We start from the raw sequence: 22,112 nt of genomic DNA, 5'->3' as shown, positions 1-22,112 counted from the left end.
TTTCTTCACCCACCTGGGTTCCTCTCAAGATGTGAGCCCCCGCCGGGCTCGGTGGCTCACACCTGTAATCCCAGCACTTTGGGAGGCCGAGGCAGGTGGATCACTTGAGGTCGGGCGTTCGAGACCAGCCTGGCCAACATGGAGAAACCCCATCTCAACTAAAAATACAAAATTAGCCAGGCGTGGTGGCACATGCCTGGAATCCCAGCTACTCGGGAGGCTGAGGCAGGAGAATCGCTGGAACCCAGGAGACAGAGGTTGCGGTGAGCCGGGATGATGCCATTGCACTCCAGCCTGGGCAACAACAGCAAAACTCCATCTCAAAAAATAAAAATTTAAATTGAAACAAAAAGAAAAATACCCTCCGTTCTGCATTTGGTCTCTGTGTTCGTGTCACCGGGCGCCCACATGAGTCTAAAAGACCAGCTCCTGTGGAGGGCAGGGGTCTGTGAGAGGGTCAGCACCCTCCAGAAATGGCTGGAGCTTGAAGTGTGAGCCGGGGAGGGGTCAGACACCCAGTCAGCACAGAATGCTGGAGCCGCAGGGCTGTGTCCCAGGGCAGGGACTGGGAACAAGAGGGATGAGGGCCAATGGAGGGTCAGCAGGTGGGCAGAACCTGGACCTGGGATGGAAGAGGCCCGCGTGTGCTAGATGCCGGCTGTATGGACCCACGTGTGCTACAGGCCGGCTGTATGGACTTGGGCTGGTAGCTGAACCTCTGGGTCTGCTTCCTCCTCAAAATTACAGCCAAGAATACCTGCCCTACCTGCTTTACGGGGCTTTTGTGGGATTAGTCAGGATAGTGGGTGTAAATGGGCTCTGAGCCTGGTAAAGCTCCAGGCAGGCCTGAGAGATGATGGCTCTCATCTTCATTTTGGCCTGAGGACCACATCTGCGGACTGCTGAGCTGTATCCGGCCATTAGCTCGAAGTAATGACTAATTGTTTTTTAATGAAAAAAACAAGGTTTGCTTCATGTTTGATGAGTCACGCAAGTGAGCATCTCTGTATCAGGACTATCTCACTTTCAAAGACGTGGCCTGTCCATCTACCCGTGGCTGAGGGGACAGCCCAGGTGGGACCCTCTCTCCTGAGGGCCCGCCATGTGCTATGCAAATCCCCTAGCAGAGCAGTAGGGTCAACAGAGTGGTCTCTGCGCTCAAGGAGCCCGGGATGGACAGGAAAGGAAGATCTGCACAGGCGCTCTCTGACACTAGGCAGGGCGGGGCACCCTGTAACAGGCACAGGCCAGGGGCTGCGGGGCCAACAGGCCGTGCTAACAACAGATGCCGAGCCGGGTCCTGGCCTCCCTGCAGTTGTAATCCAATGGCGTGTGTGTCACCAGGGAGGCCCTATGCAGCGGGCAGATGGCATTCAGGCTGGGACTTGGACAAGGAGAAGGATTCTGCCCCGCAAGGACATTCCAAACATGGGCCTTAGCATGAGCTAAGGTGCAGGAGGACGGGGCAGAGGACACCTAGACACCTGCTCTCAAGGAGCTTTCAGTCCACTTCAGAAGAAGAGAAAAATAGCCGGGCTTGGTGGCTCACGCCTGTAATCCCAGCGCTTTGGGAGGCCGAGGTGGGCAGATCACCTGAGGTCAGGAGTTTGAGACCAGCCTGACCAACATGGAGAAACCCCGTCTCTATTAAAAATACAAAAATTAGCTGGGTGTGGTGGCGCAAACCTGTAATCCCAGCTATTCAGGAGGCTGACGCAGGAGAATTGCTTGAACCCAGGAAGCAGAGGTTGCAGTAAGCCGAGGTCGCACCATTGCACTCCAGCCTGGGCAACAGAGAGACTCTCAAAAAGTCTCAAAAAAAAAAAAAAAAAAAGGAGAAGAAAAAGAAGAGAAAAACAGAGAACATGAAAGTCACATACACATGATGTGGACAGGATCAAGGGCCAGAGGCAGGGAGTGTATGGCGGGGGAAAAGCAGCAGCTGGCGGGCTGGAGTCCCCTCCCCTGCCCTGAACCGGGTCTGGCCCACCATCTCTCCGGACTGTTTTACAGCCTCCTGCCTCCTGGAACGCCTGTCCTCCAATCCGGCATCCACACTGTCAGCTACACGCCAAAGACCCCAGTCCTCCGAATCCCACTGTCTACAGGAGACAGTCCAAAGTCCTCAGCCTGGCATGCAAGACCGCCCCCCCCCCCAGTCTGCTCAGTTCCTATAAACATCCTTTCATTCACCCCATGACCAAGTTACGCCAATTTGTCACACCCTGGACATGACCATCATTTTAATGTAAATACATTTACCCAGCCAGACCCCTCTGCCTAGATGCTAAAGAGAGTGGGGCTCACTCTGGGGTTTGCATCTTAGCACTGTGATCTCCGGTAAGTTACTTAACTTTTTTTGTGTATCTGTTTCTCCATCTGTGAAATGGGGATAATGCTATCCACCTTCTAGATTAACTGAGGCCCGGCGCGCTGCCTCATGCCTATAATCCCAGCACGTTGGGAGGCCGAGGTGGGTGGATCACTTGAGGCCAGAAGTTCAAGACCAGCCTAGGCAACATGGCAAAACCCCTTCTCTACTAAAAATACAAAAAATTAGCTGGGTGAGGTGGTGTACACCTGTAATCCCAGCTACTCGGAAGGATGAGGCACGAGAATCGCTGGAACCCAGGAGGCGGAGGTTGCAGTGAGCAGAGATCGCACCGCTGCACTCCAGCCTGGGCGACAGAGTGAGACCTCCATCTCAAAAAAAAAAAAAAAAGAGTAAATGAATTCAAACAAGTAGAGTTTAGATCAGATCCCAGTACATGGAAGGTACTCAAAAAAATGTCAACTGTCGTTAGTAACAATGGATGGAAACCCTTGGAGGTTTAGCTCAATGTCACTGGTATCAAGAATGAATTTCTCCTCCCTCAGGGCACAGAGGTGCTGTCATTGCGTGTCTTTGTTTTTTCCTAGGGTCTGTTTATGTAACCCACCGCGGGTCTTTTTCCATGGCCTCACGATGGAAATTCAACAGGGGGCAGTCCCTGAGATCACACCTGGCTACTACTGGGCGCTCAGAAAATGCAGCTGCCTGGGTCTGTGCTGGGTGCATGGGAGACCTCCCAGGTGCAGGCTACTGAGGCTGCTCTGCTGTGGTGACAATCCCCAAATCTCAGTGGCTTCAAACATCAAAGGTTTATTTATTTATATTGATTGACTGATTTGAGAGACAGAGTCTCACTCTGTTGCCCAGGCTGGCGTCCAGTGGCGCGATCTCTGCTCACTGCAACCTCTGCCTTCCAGGCTCAAGCGATTCCCCCTGCCTCAGCCTCCCGAGTAACTGGGATTACAGGTGCCCATCACCACACCCGGCTAATTTTTTTGTATTTTTAGTAGAGACGGGGTTTCACCGTGTTGACCAGGCAGGCCGGTCTCGGAACTCCTGACCTCAAGTGATCCACCCGCTTCAGCCTCCCAAAGCGCTGGGTTTACAGGCGTGAGCTGCCGCGCCCAGCCAAAAGTTTCTTTCTCTGTCCCACTGTGTGTCCCTTGCTGGTTGGCGAGGGCTCGACATCATGCTGTCCTCACTCAGGGACCCAGGCTGACAGAGCTACCACTCTGGGGCACCGCCAGTCGCTTATGGCAAAGAGAAGAGAGTGTGGGAAATAGCTCACTAGCTCCTAAAGACTTCTGCCCAGGAGTGACAGGCATTCCCAGTGCACGTCCCACTGGCCGAAGCGGATCAGGAGGGAAGGCGCAGCCCTGCCGTGGGCTCATAGCATCGGGAGACTGATGGCCAGCACAGGAGGCCGGCTCACCACTTCAGAAGACTGCTGGCCTCAAACCACTTACTGGCACCTCCTGGGAAGGAGGGCAGGTTGTGCACGTGGTTGTGACTTTAGGCAGCTGCACTCATCCCCCACTCAGAGGCTCCAGGCCTCAGGCAACGGAAGCAGCAGGAGCAGCCCTGTTCATTGACAAACTGGGACCCTCCAAGGCTCAGTCCTCAGAGGCAGAGTGGACGTGCAGTCTGGGAAGGGGACAGAGAGTTCCGGGGCCACGCCAAGCACAAGGCTGGACTGCCTGAGCCTGTCAGATGTCCATCCAGTTGCTAACCTTACATTCGCAGACTCCATCCACTGCATGGTGGGCAGGTGAAAAAGGCTGCCGCCCTGAGATCAGAGGGCCTGGCTCCTCCCAACAGACAGAGGACTCTGGTATACTCAGCCTACCCTTCTCTCTCATGCGGCCTTCCTCAGGGCTCCAGTGACGACGTCTTAAACTCATTCAGCTGAAAGAAAAATTACAGTAGCAGGCCAGGCGCGGTGGCTCATGCCTGTAATTCCAGCACTTTGGGAGGCCGAGGCGGATATATCACCTGAGGTCAGGAGTTCAAGACCAGCCTGGCCAACATGGTGAAACCCCGTCTCTACTAAAAATAGAAAAAGTAGATGGGTGTGGTGGTGCATGCCTGTAATCCCAGCTACTTGGGAGGCTGAGGCACAAGAATTGCTTGAACCCGGGAGGCACAGGTTGCAGTGAGCAGAGATCGCGCCACTGCACTCCAGCCTGGGTGACAGAGTGAGACTCTGTCTAAAAGAAAAAAAAAAAATGACAGTAACCCCTTGTCATTCACATGGGGTATGTCCCAAGAACCCCCATGGATGCCTGAAACCAAAGCTAGTATTGGATCCTGTATATGCCATGTTTTTTCTATATATACATATCTGTAATGTAATTCAGTTTATAAATTAGGCACAGTAAGAGATTAACTACAACAATAAGGTAGAACAATTTTTTTTTTTTTTTTTTTGAGACAGAGTCTCGCTCTGTTACCCAGGCTGGAATGCAGTGGTGCGATCTCAGCTCACCGCAACCTCTGCCTCCCGAGCTCAAGCGATTCTCCTGCCTCAGGCTCATGAGTAGCTGGGATTACAGCACCCGCCACCACGCCCAGCTAATTTTTGTATTTCCAGTAGAGACAGGGTTTCACCACTTTGGCCAGGTTGGTTTCAAACTCCTGACGTTGGGTGATCCACCTGCCTCAGCCTCCCAACGTGCTAGGATTACAGGCATGAGCCACCGCACCCAGCCAAAGTAGAACAGTTTTAACAATATACTGTAATAAAAGTTATCACACACTGTGATCGTAACTTTTGCAGTTTCAGGTGTGACAGCAAAACTGGCATGAGGCCGGGGTCAGTGGCTCCCGCCTGAAATCCTAGTGCTTTGGGAGGCCGATATGGGCGGATCACCTGAGGTCAGGAGTTCGAGACCAGCCTGGCCAACATGGTGAAACCCCATCTCTACTAAAACTACAAAAAAATTAGCCAGGAGTGGTGGCAGGAGCCTGTTGTCTTAGCTACTCAGAAGGGTGAGGCCAGGGAATCGCTTGAACACAGGAGGCAGTTCAGTGAGCCAAGATTGCGCCACTGCACTCCAGCCTGGGCAACAGAGTGTGAGACTGTGTCTCAAAAAAAAAAAAAAAAAAAGCAAAAAAAACTAGCATGAATTTTTCTTGACAATTTCACAGATAGAAGATTCAGCGTATGACTGTTTTGTTCCATCTTTTCACTTAAAGAAAGCACCTTGGGGTTTCTCTTTGGCATATCCGAGTAGCCAACATCACTACTCTGGTGCTTTGGGGCCCTTATGAAGTAAGAGTGACCAGAACACAAGCACTGTGATACCAGGACGGGCCATTTGATGACCAAGTGACTGACTGGAGAGGGGAGCGTCTACAGTGTGGACATGGGGAAACGGGGACGGTTCGGATCCCGGATGGCACGGCAGAGATCATCACACTGCTCAGAAACACGCGCAGTGGAAAACTTGGGAACTGTTTCAGGAGTTTTCCATTTAATATGGGCTTTAGTATCTGACATTTGGCCAGCATGATCAGGCATTTGCTCTCAGAGCTTCCAGATCATCGCATAATTTGTAAAATGACATTTATAAAGAGACAATATGTTTCATACCTGTCGTGGATACTGAGAGAGAGAGAGACGACTGCCTCCCAAACTCGTGGTTGCCTGGGTGCCTCTGGATCAGGCCTGCCTGAGCCTGGGCTCCTTTGGGGGTCTGGGAGTAGATGCAGCGATGGTGGCCCCCTTCTGGAAACCACCCCACAGCCATCCCTACCAATCACAGGCAGGCTTACGATGCTCTGGGGTCCCTGCAGGGATGCTGACTCAAACAGATGCTCCTGCTGCGCCAGGAGCAGACAGTGGGCCAGCGAAGCCCAGGCCAGGCGGAAGGAGAGCCTAGGCCTATGGGATACAGAGTTTCCTTTGAACAAACTACCTGTCCCATCTGGCAGGAATCGGCCTGGCTGCATCCCCTCCCATGAAGGCTTCTGGAATGTGCAGGGGCAAAAACACTGCTGCACAGACATGCCCCTGGCAAGGGGTCCTGCGGGTGCCTTGTCAGGTTCTGGAGTGGTGTGAGCCGCACAGCATCGGTCCTCCTTGCTGCTCGTGCCATCTGCCTCTCCTTCTCTGCAACCTGCCTTCCAGGCAGTTGTGCCGTGAAGATCTGGGCAGCCCGGGTGCAGCGAGCTCTCCTGGGGCTGAGTACATGCAGCAAGAAGGCCGGCACGCAGCCCCGCATCGTCCTCTGAGCCAGCCTGCCGCATCGTGCTTGGGTTACTCCCTGGCCCAGCTAAGCACCTGCGGCCAGGGGAGGATGAGACTAGGAAAGGGGCCTCCGGTCGCATGGTTCAGTCCAGGAGAGAAGAACTTTTCCAGAAGTCCATGTGACCCAGGTCTGAGCTTCAGGTCTCCAAAAACAATAATCAAAAGCTGGGCATGGGGCAGATCTTTTCTTACTTGGGGCCACAGTCACCAGACTTTCTGGTGTCTGAAGTACACACTGCTCTGCTCTCTGTCTACAAGTGAACCACAGATGAGTCTGCTGACCAGGAGCCTGGGTTACTGTGCTCTCACGCTCTCTCTCCCACACTGACATTTGTAAAGAGCTCCCAGGTGGGTCTCTTCCAGAAGGCACTCATTTGGGATCTGGCTGACGGCTCCTGGCTGCTTTATTAGAGTATGTTCTGAAGGGAAGTTCTTGGCTGAGATGGAACCTCACAAGCACGGCTTAAAAGCTGTCCACTGAACTGTCCAGGGAAAGGATGACCCACAGATGGTGTCAGGAATGTTAACCACGTAAAATTCGCAGCAGTCCTTTGGCAAAAGAGTTTGCTGTCTTAAGATTCCTTCTGGTTGAGGTGTCTCCGGAGCATGACCAGAGCTGCCCCGACAGCTGCGTCTACATCCTGCCCAAAGGACACCGGCAAAGGGAAAGCCCTCTGCACCTCCTGCTTCAGCACCTCGTTCCTGGACAGCGCACTCCCACTGCCCATCACCCGCTCCACGCCCCACTCCTGGAGCTGCTGAATCGGAAGCATGGAGTGCAGGTTCTGAACAATGCCTCGGCACAGAGCCCGGGTCACGTGCCCCAGGGAGAGGTCAGAGGAGGAGATTCCGGTCACAGAGGCCAGCTGGTCTGGCAGGTGCCTCTCCCCCAGCACTGTTGGGGTGATGGTCAGGTGGGTATCTCTCTGCTGCACAGCTGCCTGGATCATGCGTGAATAGACAGTGGATTCTTCAACCTCCAGGCCTGCCAGAGACAGAGAAGATCTGTGTGAGCTCATGCAGCCTCCTCGATGCAGGCTGAGATGGTACAGAATTCCCACAGGGCGGGAACAGCCCTACTTGCTGCTTCTCCTTCCGCTGCAGCCGGTGGTTCTGGGCTCAGGGACTTCTACAGCCAGGCTAGCTGTACTCTGCCCTGGATCCCCGCCCGCTGTCTCAGTGCAGACCCCAGTCAGACATCAGGGTGAGGTCTCGTAAGTGCTGCTGTGACCCCTAACCCTAACCCAGGCTTCTTAACCAAGGGGACCAAGCGCATATACTGATTAATAACTATCATTGGCCGGGCGCAGGGGCTCACTTCTGTAATCCCAGCACTTTGGGAGGACGAGGTGGGCGGATCACCTGACGTCAGGAGTTCGAGACCAGCCTGGCCAACATGGTGGAACCCCGACTCTACTAAAAGTACAAAAATTAGCTGGGCGTGGTGGCAGGCACCTGTCATCCCAGCTACTCAGGAGGCTGAGGCAGGAGAATCGCTTGAACCTGGGAGGCAGAGGTTGCAGTGAGTGGAGCTTGGGCCACTGCACCCCAGCCTGGGCAACAAGAGCAAGACTCCATCTAAAAAAAAAAACAAAAAGCTATCATCATGGATGTTATTAGAGTCATTAGCAGCATCAGAAATCCCAGGATCCAGGACCGATCACTGTCTGGGCCACCCTTGTTATGTGCACAGGACACCTGAAAGCCAAGAAGGAAGGATGAGTTGACCATCCTACAACTTGCTTTTCTGTGTCAAGCCAGAATCCCGGTCAGACTTTTCTCCCTGACACCATGTTAGCTCTGCGTTCGTTTTTGTTTTGTTTTGTTTTGTTTTGTTTTTTTCTGAGACTCACTCTGTCGCCCAGGCTGGAGTGCAGTGGCACGTATCCTATCGGCTCACTATAACCTCTGCCTCCCTGGTTCAAGCGATTCTCCAGCCTCAGCCTCCCAGGTAGCTGGGATTACAGGCCCACACCGCCACACCCGGCTAATTTTGGTATTTTTAGTACAGATGAAGTTTGTACTAAAGCTCTTGATCTCAAGTGATCTACCTGCCTCAGCCTCCCAAAGTACTGGGGTTACAGGCATGAGCCACCACGCCCGGCCAGCTCTGCATTCTTAAAACAAACAAATGAAAAAAAAAAAAAGGACCAAGCACGGTGGCTCACGCCTGCAATCCCAGCACTTTGGGAGGTCAAGACAGGCAGATCACTTGAAGTCAGGAGATCCAGACCAGCCTGGACAACATGGTAAAACCCCGTCTCTACTAAAAATACAAAAATTAGCCAGGTATGGCAGTGTGTGCCTGTAGTCCCAGCTACTTGGGATACTGAGGCATAAGAATCGCTTAAACCCAGATGGCAGAGCTTGCAGTGAGCTGAGATGGTGACACCGCACTCTAGTCTGGGTGACAGTGCAAGACTTGGTCAAAAAAAAAAAAAAGCCTTTGCTTTCAATACACTTTGACCTTAGAATTACTTTTGATCTCTAACCTAGCATTACCTGAAGGAAAGCAAACATCGCCTTGATAAGAAGAAAGTTACCAACATTGGGGTTTATTGAGAGCACTGTGGGCCCATCTCCAGACTTTCTGATTCAACTGGTGTGGGTTGCAGGCTGAGGGCTGGAATTGGTAAACACTTGCGGGTGATTCTTATACACAGCCAGGCTCAGGAGCCCCCGACCTAGACATAGGGCTTCTCCAGCCTGAACGTACTGATGACTCACTCAGGGATCTTAATGTTTTTTTTTTTTTTTTGAGATGGAGTCTCGCTCTGTCACCCAGGCTGGAGTGCAGTGGCATGATCTCGGCTCATTGCAACCTCTGCCTTCCGGGTTCAAGGGATTCTTCTGCGTCAGCCTCCCGAGTAGGTGAGACTACAGGCGCCATGCTACCATGCCAGGCTAATTTTTGTATTTTTAGTAGAGACAGGGTTTCACCATATTGGCCAGGCTGGTCTTGAACTCCTGACCTCATGATCCGCCCTCCTCGGCCTTCCAAAGTGTTGGGATTACAGGTGTGAGCCACTGCGCCCGGCCAGGGATCTTTTTAACACATAGCTTGGACTCAGATTGCCTAGGGCTGACCCTAAGGTTCTGCATTTGTTAAAAACTCCCAGAGGAAGCTGTACTGCAGGCCCTGTACTGTGGACCAGGCTTTCTGAGGAGAAATTTCTAGAGCAGTGCTTATGAACACTCCAGGCCTCAGAATCACCTGAGGAACTTTTATAAAACATCACGCTCAAGGCCCACACCCAGTCCAATAAATCAGAATTTATGGGTGTGGGACCAGGACGCAATGCTATTTTTAAACTCTACAATACTTCCCTGGTGTGGTCACTGCTGAGACCCACCAATCTAGAGAGTCACCAAGGAGCCACCATGGGAACACTGAACCTCTGCAAATGCAGGGGCGCAGGGGCACAATCTCAGCCCCACTGCAACCTCCGCATCCCGGGTTCAAGCGACTCTCCTGCCTCAGCCTCCCAAGTAGCTGGAATTACAGGTGTGTGCCACCACACCTGGCTAACTTCTGTATTTTTAGTAGAGACAGGGTTTCACTATGTTGGCCAGGCTGGTCTTGAACTCCTCACCTCAGGTGATCTGCCTGCCTCAGCCTCCCAAAGTGCTGGGATTACAGGTGTGAGCCACCGCGCCTGGCTGTTTTATTTTTTAAATCATGTTCTTGTCTTTCTTTAGTAAAAGTTCAGGAAAAAAGGTTGTTGTTTTTTTTTACAGACAGGGTCTTGCCGTGTTGCCCAGGCTAGACTTGAACAACTCTGAGCTCAAGCAATCCTTCCACCTTGGCCTCCTGAGTAGCTGGGATTACAGCCACGTGTCACCATGCACAGCACCAAAAACGGTTGTAAGGGAAGGTTAAAACATACTCAAGGTCTTCTTCCTTTCTGGGAAATACTTGGGCCATGACCCAAGCTCTGGGGTACCTGAAGGAAGGTGAATCCCAGCTGGAGGCCTGGAAGAGAGGCCTGGTCTCTAGCAGAGTGTCTGCCTCCTCAGCTCCCCCTAATCTGTTAGTGAGGACTAATGGAGGCCAAAGCTGCTATGAGCTGTTGAGTTAATTTTAACCCATGGACTTAAGACCACAAGACACTGGAGCTGGGGGAATGGACTTGCCAAGGCCGAGACTCAGGGACACAGCTGGGAACCAAGGCCCCTCTCCTGGGTTCCACCCCGCACCGTGCTTCTCTGAGAAATGTCTACATCGGACCGGGTGCAGTGGCTTACACCTGTAATCCCAGCACTTTGGGAGGCTGAGGTGGGCGGATCACGAGGTCAGGAGATCGAGACCATTCTGGCTAACACGGTGAAACCCCCATCTCTACTAAAAATACAAAAAATTAGCTGGATGTGGCAGCAGGTGCCTGCAGTATCTGCTACTTGGGAGGCTAAGGCAGGAGAATGGCGTGAACTCGGGAGGTGGAGCTTGCAGTGAGCCAAGATCGCACCACTGCCCTCCAGCAAGACTCCATCTCAAAAAAAAAAGAAAAAAAGAAAAGAAAAAGAAACGCCTACATCAGGCCAGGCACGGTGGCTCACGCCTGTAATCCCAGCACTTTGGGAGGCCGAGGCGGGTGGATCACTTGAGGTCAGGAGTTCGTGATCAGCCTGGCCAACATGGTGAAACCTCGTCTCTACTAAAAATACAAAAACTTGCCAGGCATGGTGGTGGGCACCTGTAATCCCAGCTACTTGGAAGGCTGAGGCAGGAGAATCACTTGAACCCGGGCAGCGGAGCTTGCAGTGAGCCAAGATCGCACCATTGCACTCCAGACTGGGTGACAGAGTGAGACTCCGTCTCAAAAAAAAAAAGAAAAAAAAGAAGAAAAGAAGAAGAAGAAACGTTTGCATCGCACTTCCTATGGGCCAGTCTTCTCAGGATATAAGTGCATTGTAAGTGAAATACGCACCATTGTAAGTCGAAGAGCATCTGTCTATGGAGAGCAGAGAAAACCTCATAAATTCTACCCCAGGAATAAGAGAAGGGAGCAGGAGGGGAAAAAGGGGAGCAGGGAGGGTGGGGGATAGCTGGGGAGACTGTTAGGAAGGTTCACAGTCAAGGTTGAGGGAAGGGTGCTTGACCCAAAGAAAAAAAGTAGGTGATGGCAGCTCAGAGGACAAGAAGAGGCTGCAAGCTTAGATCCCGAAGGATGGGAGAAATATGCCAGGACCTGGTGGAGTCTGAGACCTGAATGTGGACACTGAAACTGCACATGAAGCTCCAAGACCCTGCCGGGTAGAAAGGACAGGCAGAGAACACAGCGCCGTGTGGACCACATCTTACCTAGATCTGCCATCCACTGAACCAGCATGTGGACGAACGTGGCCAGCACATTGCCCCCATTGAGTGACGCGGCCACCCCCAGGTAGGTCCTGCCAAAGTATGGGAAGTAGGCGACTGGGGCCGTAGGGTCTGGAGTCTCTCCAGGCTGGAATCCCGAAGGCATGGAGGCTGCCAGCTGAACCGAGGTGCTGATGTTGAGAACTGGGGTCCAGAGAAAGCAGAACTTAGGCCTGCCGGGATAACTCAAGAGGTCACGGGTCACAGTTCGGCAGTGAGAGAGGGTGGGGTTTTAAAAATTATGTCCAGGGTAGTTAGAAGGGCAAGGTGTTGAAGAGATGTTGATCAAAGGATTTTTTTTTTCTTTTTCTTTTTTTTTTTTTTTTGAGACAAGGTCTCGCTCTGTCACCCAGGCTAGAGTGCAATGGTGCGATCTTGGCTCACTGCCTCACAGGTTCAAGCAATTCTCTGCCTCAGCCTCCCGAGTAGCTGGGACTACAGGTGTGAGCCACCACACCTGGCTAATTTTTGTATTTTTAGTAGAGATGGGGTTTCACCATCTTGGCCAGACTGGTCTTGAACTCCTGGCCTCATGATCCATTTACCTTGGCCTCCCAAAGTGCTGGGATTACAGGTGAGCCACCGCACCCAGCCAATATTCCTCCTTTCTTTTTCTTTTTTTTTTTTGAGACAGAGTCTTGCTCTGTCGCCCAGGCTGGAGTGCAGTAGCATGATCTCAGCTCACTGCAAGCTCCTCCTCTCGGGTTCATGCCATTCTCCTGCCTCAGCCTCCCGAGTAGCTGGGACTACAGGCGCCCACCACCTCACCCGGCTAGTTTTTTGTATTTTTTAGTAGAGACGGGGTTTCACCAGGTTAGCCAGGATGGTCTCGATCTCCTGACCTCGTGATCCGCCCTTCTTGGCCTCCCAAAGTGCTGGGATTACAGGCTTGAGCCACCGTGCCCGGCGATACTCCTCCTTTCTTTTTTTTTTTTTTTTTTTTTGTTGAGACGGAGTCTCGCTCTGTCGCCCAGGCTGGAGTGCAGTGGCCAGATCTCAGCTCACTGCAAGCTCCGCCTCCCGGGTTTACGCCATTCTCCTGCCTCAGCCTCCCGAGTAGCTGGGACTACAGGCGCCCGCCACCTCGCCCGGCTAGTTTTTTTTTTTTTTTTAGTAGAGACGGGGTTTCACCGTGTTAGCCAGGATGGTCTTGATCTCCTAACCTCGTGATCCGCCCGTCTCGGCCTCCCAAAGTGCTGGATTACAGGCTTGAGCCACCGCGCCCGGCCGATACTCCTCCTTTCAAGAGGTAGAACCTGATTCCCCTCCTTGTGAAAAGGGGGCTGGACTTAGTGACTCACTTCTAGTGAACGAAATAAAGCCCAAGAGACAGTGTGTGACTTCAGAGGCTAAGTCATAAAAGGCACTGCGGCTCCTGTCTCGGTCACGCTGTCTTGTGGATCACTTGCTCTCGGGGAAGGCAGGTGCCACGTCGTGAGCAGCCCTGTGGAGAGCCTCACGTGCCAGGGAACTGAGGCCTTCTGCTGACAGCATCACACATGGGCTCGGGGGCAGATCCTCCAGGCTCAATCAAGCCTTTGGAAGACTGCAGCTCCAGTGTGAATGCAACTTCACAAGAGACTTTGAGCCAGGCCATCCCGCCCCACTCAGAATCCTGACCCTCAGAAACTGTCCAAAATAATAAACGCCTGTTGTTTGAGGCTACTATGTATTAGGGTAATTTGTTACACAGCAAAAGAAAACTATGACAGGGTAAGACCTCAGACCAAGGGCTTTATCCTCTGGAGAGGTTTCATTCATTGGCAGGGAGTACCACTCTTGCTCATTTCCAAAGTATTCTCTCTTTTATGTTGTGGCTTTTGTTTTTGTTTTTGTTTTTGAGACAGAGTTTCATTCTGTCGCCCAGGCTGGAGTGCAGTGGTGCAATCTCAGCTCACTGCAACCTCTGTCCCCAGGTTCAAGTGACTCTCCGGCCTCAGCCTCCCGAGTCGCTGGGATTACAGGCACGTCCCACCACACCCAGCTAATTTTTTGTATTTTTAGTAGAGACAGGGTTTCACCATGTTGGCCAGGCTGGTCTCGAACTCCTGACCTCAGGTGATATACCCGCCTTGGCCTCCCAAAGTGCTGGGATTACAGGCCTGAGCCACCGCACCTAGCCCCAAAGTATTCTCTTAACACCTTCCCTGTCACCAGCAGGGGGAAATCCCCTGGACCCAGCACAGAGTGGATGATTTTCTCCTCTAATTCCAGGCCACAGCTTGGGGACTGTTCCAGCAGCGCCTTCTCCACTTCTCATGAGACCCAGCTAAAAAGCCTGCTCGTCCCAATCTGTTTAGGGGCCAGAGTTCAGCATCCAATTTTCCCACCCACTTAGCAGGTCAAAAGCAAAGAGAGCAAAAAAAAAAAAGCCTCAGGAAGCCAATACCGTCTGCTTTCTGCCACGTCAAGCTTCCCACCGTGACTACAAACTGGAAGCAACACGCCCTCTACCATCCTCTCGGGCGGAGGCGACAACACTTTTGTTTCTTTCACTCTCACTTATATTTTGTAGCATTTATCAGCGCTGTTTGAAAAAACTCCAGCGGCTGGGCACAGTGGCTCATGCCTGTCATCCCAGCACTTTGGGAGGACGAGGTGGGTGGATCGCCTGAGGTCAGGAGTTCAAGACCAGCATGACCAATACGGTGAAACCCCATGTCTACTAAAAATACAAAAATTAGCTGGGCGTGGGTGCACACCTGGAATCCCAGCTACTTGGGAGGCTGAGGCAGGAGAATCGCCTGAACCCGGGAGGCAGAGGTTACAGTGAGCCGAGATCGCGTCACTGCACTCCAGCCTGGGTGACAGAAAGGAAAGGAAAAAGAAAAGGAAAAGGAAAAAGAAAAGAAAGGAAAGGAAAGGAAAGGAAAGGGGAAAAAGGAAAGGAAAGGAAAAGGAAAAGAAAGGAAAGGAAAAAGGAAAAGGAAAGGAAAGGAAAAAGGAAAAGGAAAGGAAAGGAAAAAGGAAAAGGAAAGGAAAGGAAAAAGGAAAAGGAAAGGAAAGGAAAGGAAAGGAGGGGAAAAAGAAAAGAAAAGAAGGGGAAAAAGAAAAAACTCTAATCAGGAGGCCATTAGATTCTTATGTGAACAAACGAAACCCCAGTGTAAACAGTAAAATGAAACTGGAAACTACACCAATCAGAAACCACCAACGAACCTCTAACTCGGAATTGTCCACTCTCACCAGTCAGAATTATTTTCTGTGTCTGGCTTCTGCAAACACCTTATGAAAGTCTTCCCTCATGTCCCTCTCAGTGGTGTACTAGCCACCTGCTCTCTAGTGACCCTGATTCATGGATCACTGAATGCTCAAATAAACTTCTTAAAATTTAAAGGTACTTAAGTTTTTCTTTTCCTTTTTTTTTTTTTTTTTTGAGACAGAGTCTCACTCTGTCACCCAGGCTGGAATGCGGTGGTGTGATCTCAGCTCACTGCAACTTCTGCCTTCCAGGTTCAAGCAATTCTCCTGTCTCAGCCTCCTGAGTATCTGGGATTACAGGCGTGCGCCACTACACCCGGATAATTTTTGTATTTTTGGTAGAGATGAGGTTTCATCATGTTGGCCAGTCTGGTCTCGAACTCCTTGCCTCAAGTGATCTGCCTGCCTCGGCCTACCAAAGTGCTGGGATTACAGGCATGAGCCACCATGTCCAGACAAGTTTTTCTTTAATCAGATCTGGTGGCGTAAGTGGGATCTGAAGTCACCCACCTCATGATGACCTCTGGGAGCAGCAAGCAAACGGGCATAAGTACCCACTGACCTTCTGCACTCACTGCTTCTTACTGCACATTTGCAGGCCGTCACCAGTAAGCCCTCTTGGACGTATGAACTCCACAAGTTGTGTTAAGTTCATCTAGTTACTTGGACTTTTTTTTTTTTTTTTTTTTGAGACGGAGTCTCGCCCTGTTGCCCAGGCTGGAGTGCAGTGGCGGGATCTCAGCTCACTGCAAGCTCCGCCTCCCGGGTTTACGCCATTCTCCTGCCTCAGCCTCCCGAGTAGCTGGGACTACAAGCGCCCACCACCTCGCCCGGCTAGTTTTTTTGTATTTTTTAGTAGAGACAGAGTTTCACCAGGTTAGCCAGGATAGTCTCGATCTCCTGACTTCGTGATCCGCCCATCTTGGCCTCCCAAAGTGCTGGGATTACAGGCTTGAGCCACCGTGCCCGGCCGCAGCTCTGCTTTTTTTTTTTTTTTTTTTTTTTTTTATTCCTGAGGCGGAGTCTCGCTCTGTCACCCAGCCTGGAGTGCAGTGGCCAGATCTCAGCTCACTGGAAGCTCCGCCTCCCGGGTTCACGCCATTCTCCTGCCTCAGCCTCCCGAGTAGCTGGGACTACAGGCGCCCGCCACCACGCCCAGCTAGTTTTTTGTATTTTTTAGTAGAGACGGGGTTTCACCGTGTTAGCCAGGATGGTCTCGATCTCCTGACCTCGTGATCCGCCCATCTCGGCCTCCCAAAGTGCTGGGATTACAGGCTTGAGCCACCGCGCCCGGCCCGCAGCTCTGCTTTTTAAGCATTCTTATGCCTTGGTCAAAATCTTGAGCTCAGAGCAAAAATGAAAGGTATCCCTGTTTGGCATAGAAAATGCTTTGTCTGCCCTATTGAAATTATTTTCTTTGTCTTGCTTCTGCAAATACTTTATGAAAATTTCCCCTCTTGCCTCCTCTGACAGAGTGCTAACAGTCTGGCGATACCCTGATTCACAAATCACTGAATCTTCAAATAAACTGTTTGTTTGTTTGTTTGTTGTTTGTTTTTGAGACACAGTCCCACTCTGTTGCCCAGGCTGGAGTGCATTGGCACAATCTCAGCTCACAGCAACCTCTGCCTCCTAGATTCAAGCAATTCTCTGCCTCAGCCTCCCAAGTAGCAGGGATTACAGGTGCCCGCCACCAATCCTGGCTAATTTTTTGTATTTTTAGTAGAGATGGGGTTTCACCATGTTGGCCAGGCTGGTCTTGAACTCCTGACCTCGTGACCACCTGCCTCAGTCTCCCAAAGTGCTGGGATTACAGGCGTGAGCCACTGCAACCAGCCAAATAAGCTTTTTAAAATTTAAATGTACTTAAGTTTTTCTTCTATCCAACATTCAATCCTTTTTCAGCTATGTGTATATGCCACATTTTAAAAATTCATTCACGGCCAGGCATGGTGCTCACACCTGTAATCCCAGCACTTTGGGGGGCTGAGGCAGGTGGATCACGAGGTCAAGAGATCAAGACCGGCCGGGCGCGGTGGCTCAAGCCTGTAATCCCAGCACTTTGGGAGGCCGAGGCGGGCGGATCACGAGGTCAGGAGATCGAGACCCTCCTGGCTAACACGGTGAAACCCCGTCTCTACTAAAAATACAAAAACTAGCCGGGCGCGGGGCGGGCGCCTGTAGTCCCAGCTACTCGGAGGCTGAGGCTGAGAAATGGCAGGAACCCGGGAGGCGGAGCTTGCAGTGAGAGCCGAGATCGCACCACTGCACTCCAGCCTGGGCGACACAGCGAGACTCCGTCTCAAAAAAAAAAAAAAAAAAAAAAAAAAAAAACGAAGATCAAGACCATCCTGGTCAACATGTTGAAACCCCATATCTACTAAAATAACAATTAGCAGGGCATGGTGGCACACGCCTGTAGTCCCAGCTACCTGGGAGACTGAGGCAGGAGAATCACTTGAATTCGGGATGCAGAGGTTGCATCGAGCCAAGATTGTGCCACTGTACTCCAGCCAGGTGACAGAGCAAGACTCTGTCTCAAAAAACAAAACAAAACAAAACAATTTATTCATTAGTTGATGGACATTTAGGTGGTTTCTACTTTTTGACTATTATAAATAATGCTGCTGTGAACGTCTGTGTACGAGTTTTTGTGTGGACATCGTTTGTTTTCAGTTCTCCTGGGTGTATTTCTAGGAGCAGAATTGCTGGGTCCTGTGGTAACTCCATGTTTAACATTTGAGGAACTACCAGCTGTTTTCCAAAGAGGCTGTACCTTTTTACAATCCCACTAGCATGTTCTCACCCTTTTGTTCAGGTTTAAATCATTTTGTATTTAAGCACTGATTTTACAAAACATAGTATATAAAGGCAAACTAAATTTACATAATTTAAATTGTTATTTTTCTTTTTTTTTCCTCTAGAGATAATGCCTTAAGAACAACTCGCCGGGCAAGGTGGCTCAAGCCTGTAATCCCAGCACTTTGGGAGGCCGAGATGGGTGGATCACGAGGTCACGAGGTCAGGAGATCGAGACCATCCTGGCTAACACAGTGAAACCCCGTCTCTACTAAAAAATACAAAAAAAACTAGCCGGGCGAGGTGGCGGGCGCCTGTAGTCCCAGCTACACCGGAGGCTGAGGCAGGAGAATAGCGTGAACCCGAGAGGCGGAGCTTGCAGTGAGCTGAGATCCGGCCACTGCACTCCAGCCTGGGCGACAGAGCAAGACTCCGTCTCAAAAAAATAAAAAAGAAAAAAAAAAAAAGAACAACTCAATTTGTTTACGTAAATTGCCTTCAGCCTACATTGCAGTAATATAAGATTTTACATGTATTTTGGAAGAAATCACACGAAAAAGCTGCTTTTTCAATAAATGTGGCCAGCTTCACATCTCTTTTGGTCAGTCCACCACAGTCATGTGAGGCGAGAGTTATCTGGACCTTGTTTTATACATTGACCATCATCTTCTCTGCTTGTAGGGCAACTCGGGACCTAAAGCCAAATGCCTGATTAAAAATTTGGAAGGAGAGGCTGGGCACGATGGCTCACATCTATAATCCCAGCACTTTGGGAAGCTGAGGCAGGCAGATCACAAGGTGAAGAGATTGAGACCAGCCTGGCCAACATGGTGAAACCCCATCTCTACTAAAAATACAAACATTAGCCGGGCGTGGTGGCACATGCCTGTAATCCCAGCTACTCGGGAGGATAAGGCAGGAGAATCACTTGAACCCGGGAGGTGGAGCTTGCAGTGAGCCGAGATCCGGCCACTGCACTCCAGCCTGGGCGACAGAGCAAGACTCCGTCTCAACAAAAAAACAAAACAAAAAAAAAAAGTTGGAAGGATTGGAAGGAGAATGCTTTGTAGATGGCATCTCTCTCTCACTCAATTCCTACCATCCTGCTGCTTTCAGATTGAGCATAGCTTGGTTCCTCTCCTCTGCTTTCAACCTGTGAGTATCTGACAACAAGACCACCAGCCCTGGGCTCTGGCCTCACAGCACCGCCAAGCGCCATGTCGCCCCCCGTTCTCCACGTTTTTAAATGGTTGAAAAGAAATTAAAAGAATTTTTCATGACACATGAAAATTACATGGCATTCCTATTTCAGTGTCTAGAACAATGTTTTACTGGAACACAGCGACACCCGTTCATTCACATATCGTCTAGGGCTGGTTTCGAACTCCTACAGCAGAGCTGAGCAGTTACAACAGACTGCATGATCCACAAAGCCGAAAATATTTACAGAAAATATGTTCTGCCCTTTAGAGAAAAGGAGACAATCCCTGCCCTAGACACGGCTGCCTCTACCCTTACCATGAATACAGAAAATATTCTGCACTTTCTTGTTTCGTTTTGTTCTGAGACGGAGTCTCGCTCTGTTGCCCAGGCTGGAGTACAGTGGCGCGATCTCGGCTCACTGCAAGCTCCGCCTCCCGGGTTCCAGCAATTCTCTGCCTCAGCCTCCCGAGTAGCTGGGACTACAGGCGCCCGCCACCATGCCTGGCTAATTTTTGTATTTTTAGTAGAGACGGGGTTTCACCATCTTGGCCAGGCTGATCTTGAACTCCTGACCTTGTGATCCGCCCGCCTCGGCCTCCCAAAGTGCTGGGATGACAGGCGTGAGCCACCGCGCCCGGCCAATTCTACACTTCTAATCAGACCTGACATCACTTCCATCAACAAACACACAGTAACCAAAACCCTCATCAGCTCATCTGTTTTCTTGGGCCCGTAGTCACATAGAAACCAGACAGCTAGAAAGAGCCATTTCCCTCACCCGACCCCACAGGGGGTCAGCACAGATGGCCGGTGCTCAGGGACAGAATTTGCCCTGCTGGCCTGTAAGCTCCCTCCGTAGAGGATTTTACCTGCAAGGAAGAGGTGCTTTTCACCTTTACAGAATAATGATCTCCAGCAGGATGCCGAGACTGCTAAGCTCCGCGTGCCTGCAGACTTGCACAGCGTTGGTGCTTACGAGGCAGGCGACAGTGTAAGTCTGAGGACAGGACAAAAGAAACACTTACCTGCATCTGTCCTCTGGGCCATGCAGGAATAGACAGAGGCCTGTAAATCACCCAAGGCCACTCCCACCTCCGTCCCCTCCGGGATTTCAAACCACATGTGGGAAGTTCTGCCTGCCACACTGCCAGGCTCGGTGATGTCCGGGAGCAGGTGGACGGGAAAACCTGAGCTCCTCAGTCTGGAAAACAAAAGTGGACGCCTACGTGGATCCACACTTAGGTTTCTGGAGTTTAAGGGATCCTTCCTTCCTTCCTTTCCCCCTCCCTCCCACCCACCCTCCCTTCCCTCTCTCCATCCCTCCCTTCCCTTCCCTCCCTCCCTCCCTCCCTTCTCTCCTCCCTCCCTTCCTCCATTCCTCTTCTCTCCTTCCTCCCTCCCCCCTCCCTCCCTCCCTTCTCTCCACCCCCCCTCCCTCCCTCCCTTCTCTCCACCCCCTCCTCCCTCCTCTCCATCCCTCCCTCCCTCCTTCCTCTCCACCCCTCCCTCCCTCCCTTCTCTCCATCCCTCCTCCCTCCTCCCTTCTCTCCATCCCCCCTCCCTCCCTCCCTTCTCTTCTCCATCCCTCCCTCCTCCCCTCTCTCCACCCCCTCCTCCCTCCCGTCTCTCCATCCCTCCCTCCCTTCCCTCCCTCCCTCCCTTCTCTCCCTCCCTCCCTCCCTCCCTCACTTCTCTCCATCCCTCCCTCCCTCCTTTCTCTCCATTCCTCCCTCCCTCCCCACTTCTCTCCATCCCTCCCTCCCTCCCTCCCTTCTCTCCATCCTCCCTCCCTCCCTTCTCTCCTCCCTCCCTCCCTTCTCTCCATCCCTCCCTCCCTCCCTTCTCTCCCTCCCTCCCTCCCTCCCTCCCTCCCTCCCTTCCTCCATCCCTCCCTCCCTCCCTCCCTTCTCTCTATCCCTCCCTCCCTCCCTTCTCTCACCCCTCCCTCCCTCCCGTCTCTCCTCCCCCTCCTCCTCCCTTCCCTCCCTCCTTCTCTCCATCCCTCCCCCCTCCTTCTCTCCCTCCCTCCCTCCCTTCTTCTCTCCCTCCTCCCTCCCTCCCTTCTCTCCACCCTCCCTCCCTCCCTTCTCTCCACCCCTCCCTCCCTCCCTTCTCTCCATTCCTCCCTCCCTCCCTCCCTTCTCTCCATCCCTCCCTCCCCCCTTCTATCCATCCCTCCCTCCCTCCCTCCTCTCCATCCCTCCCTCCCTCCCTTCCCTCCCTCCCTCCCTCCCTTCTCTCCATCCCTCCCTCCCTCCCTTCTCTCCTCCCTCCCTCCCTCCTCTTCCATCCCTCCCTCCCTCCCTTCCCCCCTCCCTCCCTCCCTTCCTCTCTCCATTCCTCCCTCCTTTCCTCCCTCCCTCCCTCCTCTTCATCCCTCCCTCCCTTCCTTCTCCCTTCCTCCGTCTCTCCACTCCTTTCCTCCTCCCCCCCCCTTCCTCCCTTCCCTCCTTCTCTCTTTCCCTCCCTTCTTTCCTCCCTCCTCTCCATTCCTTCCCTCCCTCCCTTCCCTTCCCTCCTTCCCTGTCCCTTCCTCCCTTCCTTCCCTCCCTTCCTTCCTTCCTCCCCCTCCTCCCCCTCCCTTTCCCCTTCCTTCCTTCCTCCCTCCCTCCCTCCTTTCTTTTCTTCCTTCCTTCCTTTTCTTTCCTTCTTTCTTTCTTTTTACTTATTTATTTTTCTGCGACAGAGTCTTGCTCTGTTGCCCAGACTGGAGTGCAGTGGCACCATCTCAGCGCACTGCAACCTCCGCCTCCCAGGTTCAAGCAGTTCTCCTGCCTCAGCCTCCCTAGTAGCTGGGATTACAGGTGCACACAGCCACGCCCGGCTACTTTTTGTATTTTTAGTAGAGAAGGGGTTTCGCCATGTTGGCCAGGCTGGTCTTGAACTCCTGACCTCACATGATTCACCCGCTTCAGCCTCCCAAAGTGCTGGGATTACAGGCGTGAACCACTGCACCCGGCTCCTTCTTT

General features: G+C 52.0%; 1 protein-coding gene and 1 long non-coding RNA gene across 4 annotated transcripts in view; one reads left to right on the top strand and one right to left on the bottom strand.

Annotated features, from left to right (window-relative positions):
* LOC117067913 lies at positions 1–5,259 on the top strand. The gene is made up of 2 exons (XR_004430894.1): positions 1–109; positions 5,207–5,259. It is a non-coding gene; the product is annotated as an uncharacterized LOC117067913 (long non-coding RNA).
* Positions 5,260–5,783: 524 nt separating this feature from the next.
* The window catches only part of SHPK (sedoheptulokinase), a 46,571-nt gene continuing 30,242 nt past the window's right edge, over positions 5,784–22,112 (bottom strand). For all 3 annotated transcript variants that reach the window (XM_033185083.1, XM_033185081.1, XM_033185082.1), the window contains 3 exons: positions 20,169–20,344; positions 11,884–12,084; positions 5,784–7,566 (listed from right to left, as the gene is read on the bottom strand). In XM_033185083.1, coding sequence (XP_033040974.1) covers positions 7,154–7,566; positions 11,884–12,084; positions 20,169–20,344 — 790 coding nt within the window. In that variant the 3' untranslated portion in view covers positions 5,784–7,153. The remainder of the gene's footprint in view (positions 7,567–11,883; positions 12,085–20,168; positions 20,345–22,112) is intronic.

The sequence above is a fragment of the Trachypithecus francoisi genome, unplaced genomic scaffold, assembly GCF_009764315.1.
Source record: "Trachypithecus francoisi isolate TF-2019V2 unplaced genomic scaffold, Tfra_2.0 Lachesis_group20, whole genome shotgun sequence".
NCBI classification, from domain to species: Eukaryota; Metazoa; Chordata; class Mammalia; order Primates; family Cercopithecidae; genus Trachypithecus; species Trachypithecus francoisi.
Note: the sequence above shows the minus strand (reverse complement) of the source record. Positions and strands in the feature narration are given on the sequence as shown.